The sequence below is a fragment of the Ranitomeya variabilis genome, chromosome 3 (genome assembly GCF_051348905.1).
Source record: "Ranitomeya variabilis isolate aRanVar5 chromosome 3, aRanVar5.hap1, whole genome shotgun sequence".
NCBI lineage: Eukaryota > Metazoa > Chordata > Amphibia > Anura > Dendrobatidae > Ranitomeya > Ranitomeya variabilis.
The window spans coordinates 283,857,781-283,870,022 of record NC_135234.1 but is presented as its reverse complement, the minus strand read 5'-3'; the positions used below and the strand labels follow the sequence as shown (position 1 = coordinate 283,870,022).

General features: G+C 49.2%; 1 protein-coding gene across 6 annotated transcripts in view; it reads right to left on the bottom strand.

Annotated features, from left to right (window-relative positions):
• The window catches only part of SYNRG (synergin gamma), a 488,500-nt gene extending 478,604 nt beyond the window's left edge, over positions 1-9,896 (bottom strand). For all 6 annotated transcript variants that reach the window (XM_077295517.1, XM_077295512.1, XM_077295514.1 and 3 more), the window contains exon 1: positions 9,786-9,896. In XM_077295517.1, the coding sequence (XP_077151632.1) occupies positions 9,786-9,889 (104 nt within the window). In that variant the 5' untranslated portion in view covers positions 9,890-9,896. The remainder of the gene's footprint in view (positions 1-9,785) is intronic.
• Between the last annotated feature and the right edge of the window lie 2,346 nt (positions 9,897-12,242).

The window sequence follows — 12,242 nt, the reverse complement described above, 5'->3', positions numbered from 1 at the left end:
AGCGCAGCGCTCGTGCTGCATAGAATGCCGGTGTAAAGGGGAAGCTCTAGCCCCGACGCCGGTACCTAAGAACCCGCCGCTGCGATGCACCGCATAACACGCCCGTGCAGAGGGGACGCTCCAGCGCACAGTGCCGGCCGCAAAAGTACCGCCGCTGCGATGTGTGCCACCAGATGGGTATCGGAGGGCCTCCCACACAATACTTACCTGCACCTGGCGATGGGACACCACTCGAGCCAGCACTCCCCCTGAAGGCTGCTCCTGCCGTGCTGTTGCCTACCCCCACAGCCCTCTGTGGTGCGGCACTTCCAGCGTCGCGATCAACACCGGGGAAGGGGCCATCCCGCCTCCAGGATCGGTGAGTCGGACCTGGGTCCCAATTTCTTCGCCTTTCTTCAAAAGGCCTCTGCAGGGTCCCCTGTCAGGGACAGGAAACCAACTGATGCGGGAGAGAGGTGCCGCCCTTTTATCTCTGTAGGTTTCCTGTCCCTGAAGGGCGGATCCCCTCTCTCGTTAGTGCTGTCATGACGACTGAATAAAAAAAGATTTTTTTTATAAGATGGGGGTCCGTCTTATTGTCCAAATTTACAGTATCTTACCTGAGGGCTGGCGGTGGCAGAGCAGGGTCACAAGAGGCATGGTGTCGGCAGAGGTGGGGTGATGCGGTACGGCGTGCACCTGAGCAGGGTCCCTTCCTGCTTAGGTGGGCGATGCCACGGCCTGGTGTCCATGGGAGGGTTGCAGCAGTGGTTACCGGCACAGGTGCTGGGATGAGGAGGATCAGTGAGAGGTATGGCGTGAGAGGGGTCCCTTTCCCCGTTGAGGTGATGGAAGGATCTCGTGGGCACATGGACTGGAGATGATGGAGGTAGTGCTGTACATTGTGAAGCGAGTATTCCACAGGAGCTCATATGTCTGAGTCCTTGCCGCTTCCCGGCGCTCCTCAGCGCAATAATTATTTCAGAAGCCGGTAATAAGTGAGGAGCTCCGCTACCGAGACACAGCCGCCATGACCGGACACTGCGGGAAAAGCGCCTCTGTACTGCTGCGAGCCCTGCTGGAGGAGAAGAGCCGGCCGTGCCATGCGGTGCTGAGGAGCGCCGGGAAGCGGCAAGGACTCAGACATCTGATCTCCTGTGGAATACTCGCTTCACAATGTACACCACTACCTCCATCATCTCCAGTCCATGTGCCCACGAGATCCTTCCTGAACCTTGCTGCACCCATCCTGGGAAGCAAAAGGATGGAGTACGGTATACAGAGTCCACAGTCCCGGTGAGGTGATGCAGCAGCCCGGTAATGCAGCAAAGCCGGGTGAATCCTGTTGATATCGGTGGGCACGGCCATCTTCCTGAGGCCGCACGTTCGCAGATGGAGCTCTGCTGCCCGGGGCTTCAGGAAAATAGCCGCCGCGATCCCCATCTGCGCACGCGCGGCATCCCGCGGCCATTTTCCTGAAGCCCCAGGCAGCAGAGCTCCATCTGCGAACGCGCGGCCTCAGGAAGATGGTCGCGCCCACCGATAACAACAGGATTCACCCGGCTCTGCTGCCTTACCGGGCTGCTGCAACACCTCACCGGGAAAAGGGACCCCGCTCACTGCGCCTCCTCATCTCCGCACCTCTGCTGCCACACCTCTGCCGCCGCACCTCTGCCACCGCACCTCTGCCGCCACGGTAAGCCTGCATTGCGACTATTAGACGCACCCCCCATTTTCCCCCCTTTTTTGAGGGGGAAAAAGTGCGTCTTGTAGTCCGAAAAATACGGTAATTTTTCCATATTTGAGTCCACAGAGTCATGTGAGGTCTTGATTTTTGCGGGACGAGTTGACGTTTTTACTGGTAACATGTTCGGGCACGGGAGATTTTTTGATCGCTTTTTATTCCGATTTTTGTGAGGCAGAATGACCAAAAACCAGCTATTCATGAATTTCTTTTGGGGGAGGCATTTATACCGTTCCGCGTTTGGTAAAATTGATAAAGCAGTTTTATTCTTCGGGTCAGTACGATTACAGCGATACCTCATTTATATCATTTTTTAATGTTCTGGCGCTTTTATACGATAAAAACTATTTTATAGAAAAAATTATTTTGGCATCGCTTTATTCTGAGGACTATAACTTTTATTTTTTCGCTGATGATGCTGTATGGCGGCTCGTTTTTTGCGGGACAAGATGATGTTTTCAGCGGTACCATGGTTATTTATATCCATCTTTTTGATCGCGTGTTATTCCACTTTTTGTTTGGCGGTATGAGAATAAAGCGTTGTTTTTTGCCTCTTTTTTTTTTTTTTTTTACGGTGTTCACCGAAGGGGTTAACTAGTGATATAATTTTATAGGTGGGGTCGTTACGGACGCGGCGATACTAAATATGTGTACTTTTATTGTTTGATTTTTTTTATTTAGATAAAGAAATGTATTTATAGGAATAATTTTTTTTTTTTTTTTTTTTTTTTTACACATGTGGCAAAAATTTTTTTTAACTTTTTTACTTTGTCCCGGGGGGGACATCACAGATCGCTGATCTGACAGTTTGCACAGCACTCTGTCAGATCACCGATCTGAGTTCCAGCGCTGCAGGCTTACCAGAGCCTGGTCTGCACCCGGAAGTAATCCCTGCAGGACCCGGATGCAGCCCCACGGCCATTTTGGATCCGGGGCCTGCAGGGATAGGAGGTAATTGTCTAAGGGTTTTTCTGTCTGTCTGTCTGTCCTGGCCTGGCGGCCTCGACCAATCAGCGACGGGCACAGCATGGCGACGATGATGTCATAAAGGTTGCCTCGACCAATCAGCGACGGGCACAGTCTGCCGCGAATTCTGGAATCATCATTGTCCATATACTACGGGGACATGCATATTCTAGAATACCCAATGCGTTAGAATCGGGCCACAATCTAGTCTATATATATAATTGTCTAAGGGTTTTTCTGTCTGTCTGTCCTGGAAATCCCGGGCCTCGACCAATCAGCAACGGGCACAGTATCAACGTAGATGTCATAATGGAAATCCTGCGTCTCTGATTGGTCGAGGCCGCCAGGCCTCGACCAATCAGCGACGGGCACAGCATGGCGACGATGTCATAAAGGTTGCCTTGACCAATCAGCGACGGGCACAGTCTGCCGCGAATTCGCCTCGACCAATCAGCGACGGGCACAGTATCGACGTAGATGTCATAATGGTTGCCATGGCAACGATGTCATAAAGGTTGCCTTGACCAATCAGCAACGGGCACAGTCTGCCGCGAATTCTGGAATCATCATTGTCCATTTACTACGGGGACATGCATATTCTAGAATACCCGATGCGTTAGAATCGGGCCACAATCTAGTATATATATAATTGTCTAAGGGTCACTTCCGTCTGTCTGTCCCAGAAATCCCGCGTCGCTGATTGGTCGAGGCCGCAAGGCCGACGGGCATAGTCCGGCCGAGGATTAGTCCCTCCCTACTTCCGTCCAGTCAGTGCCCGGCGCCCGCTCCATACTCCCCTCCGGTCACCGCTCACACAGGGTTAATGGCAGCGTTAACGGACTGCGTTATGCCGCGGGTAACGCACTCTGTTAACGCTGCTATTAACCCTGTGTGACCAACTTTTTTACTATTGATGCTGCCTATGCAGCATCAATAGTAAAAAAAACCTAATGTTAAAAATAATTAAAAAACAACCTGCCATCCTCACCTTCCGTTGTCCGCCGATGTGCGCTCACGGCTGCCGCCAGCTTCCGTTCCAAGAGATGCATTGCGAAATTACCCAGAAGACTTAGTGGTCTCCCGATATATATATATACACACACACACACACACAGGCCCGATTCGAATGCATCGGGTATTCTAGAATATGTATGTATGTATGTATGTATGTATATAGCAGCCACATAGTATATAGCACAGGCCACGTAGCATATAACACTGCGCACGTAGCATATAACACTGCGCACGTAGCATATAACACTGCGCACGTAGCATATAACACTGCGCACGTAGCATATAACACTGCGCACGTAGCATATAACACTGCGCACGTAGCATATAACACTGCGCACGTAGCATATAACACTGCGCACGTAGCATATAACACTGCGCACGTAGCATATAACACTGCGCACGTAGCATATAACACTGCGCACGTAGCATATAACACTGCGCACGTAGCATATAACACTGCGCACGTAGCATATAACACTGCGCACGTAGCATATAACACTGCGCACGTAGCATATAACACTGCGCACGTAGCATATAACACTGCGCACGTAGTATATAACACTGCGCACGTAGTATATAACACTGCGCACGTAGTATATAACACTGCGCACGTAGTATATAACTGCGCACGTAGTATATAACACAGGCCACGTAGTATATAGCAGCCACGCAGTATATAACACAGGCCACGCAGTATATAACACTGCCCATGTAGTATATAGCAGCCACGCAGTATATAACACAGCCCACGTAATATATAGCAGTGTGGGCACCATATCCCTGTTAAAAAAAATACTAAAAATAAAAAATAGTTATATAGTCACCCTCCGTCGTCCAGCGAAGCTGTCCCGATGTGCGAGCGGCTGTCGCCAGCTTCCGTTCCCAGAGATGCATTGCAAAATTACCCAGATGACTTAGAGAGTAAAAAGTTGGTCACACAGGGTTAATAGCAGCGTTAACGGAGTGCGTTACCCGCGGCATAACGTGGTCCATTAACGCTGCCATTAACCCTGTGTGACCGCTGACTGGAGGGGAGAATGGAGCGAGCGCCGGGAACTGACTGGACAGAAGTAGGGAGGGACTAATTCTCGGCCGGACTGTGCCCATCACTGATTGGTCGAGGCCGCAAGGCCTCGACCAATCAGCGACGTGGGATTTCCGGGACAGACAGACGGAAGTACCCCTTAGACATATACAGTATATATATATATATATATATATATATATATATATATATATATATATATATATATATATATATATATATATATATATATATATATATATATATTATATACAGTATATATATATTCTATATTCTAGAATATGCATGTCCCCGTAGTATATGGACAATGATGATTCCAGAATTCGCGGCAGACTGTGCCTGTCGCTGATTGGTCAAGGCAACCTTTATGACATCATCGTTGCCATGGCAACCATTATGACATCTACGTCGATACTGTGCCCGTCGCTGATTGGTCGAGGCAAATTTGCGGCAGACTGTGCCCGTCGCTGATTGGTCGAGGCGAATTTGCGGCAGACTGTGCCCGTCGCTGATTGGTCGAGGCAACCTTTATGACATCATCGTCGCCATGCTGTGCCCGTCGCTGATTGGTCGAGGCAACCTTTATGACATCATCGTCGCCATGCTGTGCCCGTCGCTGATTGGTCGAGGCCTGGCGGCCTCGACCAATCAGAGACGCGGGATTTCCAGGACAGACAGACAGACGGAAAAACCCTTAGACAATTATATATATAGACTATATGTGGCCCGATTTTAACGCATCGGGTATTCCACAATATGCATGTCCCCGTAGTATATGGACAATGATGATTCCAGAATTCGCGGCAGACTGTGCCCGTCGCCGATTGGTCGAGGCAACCTTTATGACATCATCGTCGCCATGGCAACCATTATGACATCTACATCTACGTCGATACTGTGCCCGTCGCTGATTGGTCGAGGCGAATTCGCGGCAGACTGTGCCCGTCGCTGATTGGTTGAGGCAATCTTTATGACATCATCGTCGCCATGCTGTGCCCGTCGCTGATTGGTCGAGGCCTGGCGGCCTCGACCAATCAGAGACATGGGATTTCCAAGACAGACAGACAGACAGACAGACAGACAGACAGACAGACGGAAAAAGCCTTAGACAATTATATATATAGACTAGATTGTGGCCCGATTCTAATGCATCGGGTATTCTAGAATATGCATGTCCCCGTAGTATATGGACAATGATGATTCCAGAATTCGCGGCAGACTGTGCCCGTCGCTGATTGGTCGAGGCAACCTTTATGACATCATCGTCGCCATGGCAACCATTATGACATCTACGTTGATACTGTGCCCGTTGCTGATTGGTCGAGGCCTGGCGGCCTCAACCAATCAGAGACGTGGGATTTCCATTATGACATCATAGTCGCCATGCTGTGCCCGTCTCTGATTGGTCGAGGCCGCCAGGCCTCGACCAATCAGAGACGCGGGATTTCCAGGACAGACAGACAGAAAGACAGACAGACAGACAGACAGACAGACAGACAGACAGACAGACAGACAGACAGACAGACAGACAGACAGACAGACACAGACGGAAAAACCCTTAGACAATTATAGATATAGATAGATAGATAGATAGATAGATAGATAGATAGATAGATAGATAGACAGACAGACACACAGTGGGGCAAAAAAGTATTTAGTCATTCAGCAATAGTGCAAGTTCCACCACTTAAAAAGATGAGAGGCGTCTGTAATTTACATCATAGGTAGACCTCAACTATGGGAGACAAACTGAGAAAAAAAAATCCAGAAAATCACATTGTCTGTTTTTTTATCATTTTATTTGCATATTATGGTGGAAAATAAGTATTTGGTCAGAAACAAAATTTAATCTCAATACTTTGTAATATATCCTTTGTTGGCAATGACAGAGGTCAAACGTTTTCTGTAAGTCTTCACAAGGTTGCCACACACTGTTGTTGGTATGTTGGCCCATTCCTCCATGCAGATCTCCTCTAGAGCAGTGATGTTTTTGGCTTTTCGCTTGGCAACACGGACTTTCAACTCCCTCCAAAGGTTTTCTATAGGGTTGAGATCTGGAGACTGGCTAGGCCACTCCAGGACCTTGAAATGCTTCTTACGAAGCCACTCCTTCGTTGCCCTGGCGGTGTGCTTTGGATCATTGTCATGTTGAAAGACCCAGCCACGTTTCATCTTCAATGCCCTTGCTGATGGAAGGAGGTTTGCACTCAAAATCTCACGATACATGGCCCCATTCATTCTTTCATGTACCCGGATCAGTCGTCCTGGCCCCTTTGCAGAGAAACAGCCCCAAAGCATGATGTTTCCACCACCATGCTTTACAGTAGGTATGGTGTTTGATGGATGCAACTCAGTATTCTTTTTCCTCCAAACACGACAAGTTGTGTTTCTACCAAACAGTTCCAGTTTGGTTTCATCAGACCATAGGACATTCTCCCAAAACTCCTCTGGATCATCCAAATGCTCTCTAGCAAACTTCAGACGGGCCCGGACATGTACTGGCTTAAGCAGTGGGACACGTCTGGCACTGCAGGATCTGAGTCCATGGTGGCGTAGTGTGTTACTTATGGTAGGCCTTGTTACATTGGTCCCAGCTCTCTGCAGTTCATTCACTAGGTCCCCCCGCGTGGTTCTGGGATTTTTGCTCACCGTTCTTGTGATCATTCTGACCCCACGGGGTGGGATTTTGCGTGGAGCCCCAGATCGAGGGAGATTATCAGTGGTCTTGAATGTCTTCCATTTTCTAATTATTGCTCCCACTGTTGATTTCTTCACTCCAAGCTGGTTGGCTATTGCAGATTCAGTCTTCCCAGGCTGGTGCAGGGCTACAATTTTGTTTCTGGTGTCCTTTGACAGCTCTTTGGTCTTCACCATAGTGGAGTTTGGAGTCAGACTGTTTGAGGGTGTGCACAGGTGTCTTTTTATACTGATAACAAGTTTAAACAGGTGCCATTACTACAGGTAATGAGTGGAGGAAAGAGGAGACTCTTAAAGAAGAAGTTACAGGTCTGTGAGAGCCAGAAATCTTGATTGTTTGTTTCTGACCAAATACTTATTTTCCACCATAATATGCAAATAAAATGATAAAAAAAACAGACAATGTGATTTTCTGGATTTTTTTTTCTCAGTTTGTCTCCCATAGTTTAGGTCTACCTATGATGTAAATTACAGACGCCTCTCATATTTTTAAGTGGTGGAACTTGCACTATTGCTGAATGACTAAATACTTTTTTGCCCCACTGTATATGTGTGTTTTTTAGAATATTTGAGCCGATGGATCCATGTTATGTCCTTTTTGCAAGGCTGCGAGAAAAAAACGCCGTACGGAAGCCATACGGATGACACACGGATAAATTTGTGCGTAAAAATCGCATCCTTGCATTGAATACGGAACAGTGTTTTGGGACAATTACTGCGTATTACGGACGTATAAAAAGGAATGTATTTTCATACGCCTAGTGTGACGCCGGCCTTACTGGTGGATTTAGTTTAGATTTGGCTGCAGATTTCACGCTGTTCAGTTACTAAGCAATGAGTAGGGTGAAATCTTCAATAGCAATGAGCACAGCAAACTTAAATCCTCACCAGTCTCCTATTTTCATGCAAAACGTGAATTTGAAAACCTCAATAACTTGGATTGTGCCGAAAACTGAAGTAGATTTGTGATTTGTCATGGGTATTCCACACTGCAAATGTGTGACCTTAGCCAAAAAAAAATTGTGCCTGATGTATAAAGGGTAAAGGAAATGCTCATAGGCACCAAATGAGAGCGGTCATGCTTTCCAGCATAAGGGCAGAAAGTGGAGATGGGATTAGTCTTGATTTCAAAAGAAATAATGGTGTGGGAAATGTGAGCAAAAGCATGATGCGCCCACTGCATGTTGTGACGGCTGATTCAGTCATCATAGCCCCCCGATTCATCATTTGTGGGGGGGGGGGGATTAAGTCCCTTTCCTTTATAGCCTTGTTGGTATCAGTTGCCATTTTCATTCATCAAAATTGTGCAAGCAATTCATGAATTTGGTGCAGTCAAACAAGGCCTTTCTTCTGGTAATAAAATGTTTGTTTTTTTTACTTTTGTTATTAAAACTTGCACATTAGCACCAAAAGTCACAAAAACTGCATTTGGCGTGCTCAATCATACACCAGGGGGTTCTTGAGTGAAGCTGTGCCAAATTGTAGTACTTTTTAAAAAGTTTAAAATTGATGAACCTGGCGGAAACACCTGGAATTACTAAACACCACCCACAAAGGAGAGAAACCCCAGAGGGGAGCACGTATAGAGCAGACGTCAGAAAAGGCGCAAATACAACACAGAAAACTAGACAAAAAGAGGCGGGACAGCAACGATGAATCCAGACTGTGGCACAAGCGAAACTCTACAAAGTGTTGTGCGGGTACCGCTCTATGTAATAGGAGCCATGCAGGAGACTCACAGGGCATCAAACAGGTAACTGTGCCACCCAGGGAGCACCGATGCCACCCGCACCCCATGGCCAATGGCGAGCCGTGGTCCGGACAGCATGTACCCGACCACACGATGCCAGGAGGCATCATACAGGCAATTGTGCCACCCAGAGTGCACCGAAGCCACCCGCACCCCATGGCCAATGGCGAGCCGTGGTCCGGACAGCATGTACCCGACAACACCATGCCAGGAGGCATCATGTTGTGGCCACGGGTCAGGCTGGCACATCCTTTCTTCCTCGTTTAACCCATTGGTAACCACTTGCTTTTTTTAACTTTTCAATCATTTTCCTAATAATTATCAATTTACATTTAAATCAATGTGCAGCAGATGGAAAAAGAAAAGGAGCAGATGGTGGGAGACATATCACCCAGATGTGGAAGCGCTCTGCACAGGGAGAGGTGCTAGTATGGGAGAGCCGACATGGTGGGAAGAGCCCCCCTGCTACACTGTCACATAAACACGTCAGCGAGTCTACAAGGCACAGCGGCTGCCACATTCATGTGCGCCGTCCTGCGGAAACAAAATGGAGCATACATAACTGACAATGCCACAAGCTGGGTACTCGCCTGCCGCTACCCGTCCCCTCGGCTCCCGGTCGCATCGCCATCTTTCCGTGCTGTAAACCCAATATCACTTCCGGCAACAAAGGAAGAGGCACTTCCGGTTTCATTAGAACGCATCAGCCAGATGTTGTGACAAAGTGAGCTGGGCTGTAGAATGGCGCCGTTTGTGTGACAGGGGCAACCCCTCTGTGCGACAGGGACAACCCCTCTGTGTGACAGGGACAGTCTCTCTGTGTGCGACAGGGACAGTCTCTCTCTGTGCGACAGGGACAGTCTCTGTGTGCGACAGGGACAGTCTCTGTGTGCGACAGGGACAGTCTCTGTGTGCGACAGGGACAGTCTCTCTGTGTGCGACAGGGACAGCCTCTCTGTGCGACAGGGACAGCCTCTGTGTGCGACAGGTACAGTCTCTCTGTGCTACAGGGACAGCTTCTCTGCGACAGGGACAGCCTCTCTGCGACAGGGACAGCCTCTGTGTGCGACAGGGACAGTCTCTCTGCGACAGGGACAGCCTCTGTGTGCGACAGGAACTGTCTCTCTCTGTGCGACAGGGAACAGTCTCTCTGTGCGGCAGGGACAGTCTCTCTGTGCGACAGGGACAGCCTCTCTGTGTGACAGGGACTGCCTCTGTGTGCGACAGGGACAGCCTCTGTGTACGACAGGGACAGCCTCTTTGTGTTACAGGGATAACCCCTCTCTGGGACAGGGATAACCCCTCTCTGCGACAGGGATAACCCCTCTCTGCGACAGGGACAGCCTCTGTGTGCGACAGGGACAGCCTCTGTGCGACAGGGACAGTCTCTCTGCGACAGGGACAGCCTCTCTGTGTGACAGGGACAGCCTCTGTGTGCCACTGGGACAGCCTCTTTGTGTGACAGGGACAACCCCTCTCTGCGACAGGGACAGCCTCTCTGTGCGACAGGGACAGCCTCTCTGTGCGACAAGGACAGACTCTCTGTACGACAAGGACAGCCTCTCTTTGCGACAAGTCCTCTATGCCACAGGGACAACCTCTCTGTGCGACAGGGACAGCCTCTCTGTGCGACAGGGACAGCCTTTCTGTGCGACAAGGACAGACTCTCTGTACGACAAGGACAGCCTCTCTTTGCGACAAGTCCTCTATGCCACAGGGACAACCTCTCTGTGCGACAGGGACAGTCTCTTTGTGCGACAGGGACAGCCTCTGTGCGACAGGGACAGCCTCTCTGTGTGCAACAGGAACTGTCTCTCTCTGTGCGACAGGGACAGTCTCTGTGCGGCAGGGACAGTCTCTCTCTGTGCAACAGGGACAGCCTCTCTTTGCGACAAGTCCTCTATGCCACAGGGACAACCTCTCTGTGCGACAGGGACAGTCTCTCTGTGCGACAGGGACAGCCAAGAAGGCTCCATAAATGGGGTATTAATAGTTTGCAAACAATGTGGCCTTATAAAAGCAGGTGTTTTACTGCTGAGTGTGAATCTCCTGCAGCATTTTATTTTTGGGCAGTTTAACCCGTTAGAGAGCACCAGTATGGCTTTTAACTGACCTGACATATGTAGCATGGCTAAAGGGTGTGTAGTCGACGGGAGGTATGTGCCATATAAGTGCCTTGTTGCTGTAATGTAGTCCGGAGTATTTTTTTGTTGTATATAACCATGTACATATGTGTGTTCCAGGAGCTGTGGTGATGTCAGACCACATGGCTAATCATGTGATGGGTTACTGGGTGTGGTTAGCTCTATATAAGACAGGCAAATGCTTAACACAGGAGATATGTGTGGAGCTGCTAGCCTCCAAAGTGTGTTAAGGTTCTAGGTCTGAGCCTGAAAGACTGGACACTTTGTTTTTCCTTTTCCTGAACTAAAGGCTATTTGTTTGCTGTTATTTTGCCACTTGGTTTATGATGTAATAAACCTATGAACTTTTAAAGGAATGTGCCTCCTGAAGTGTCAGCCATCGCACCTGAGTGAGTGAAATCCCTACAATTGGTGGAGAATGCGGGCAACGTTCCCAGCGGAGACGAAGAGTCTGTTATTGGATGTCCTGGGTCAAGTCTGTTGTAAGTCAGCAAGCATTGCCGGGGAAAATGGAGGACCTGCTGAAACACTTGGTCCAGTTGCAGTCACAGCAGGAGCAACGGCAGCAAGAGACCAACAGGCTGTTGATGCAGCAGATGCAACAGAACCAGCAGGAGCAACGGCAGCAGATGCAGCTTCTGGCAACCGCCATCCAGGGCAAGACGAGTGCCCCAACCCCAGGTTTGGCTGATGACACCCACGTCCGGAAGACGGTAAGACGCGCATTGCAGAAAATGACCCCCGGGGATGATGTTGAGGCCTTCCTGACGGTGTTTGAGAGGGTCGCTGAGAGGGAAAAACTCCCGCCAGAGCAGTGGGCAGAGGTACTGGCGCCATACCTGTCGGGAGAACCCCAGAAGGCGTACTATGATTTGACCTTGCAGGATGCCAAAGAGTATCACA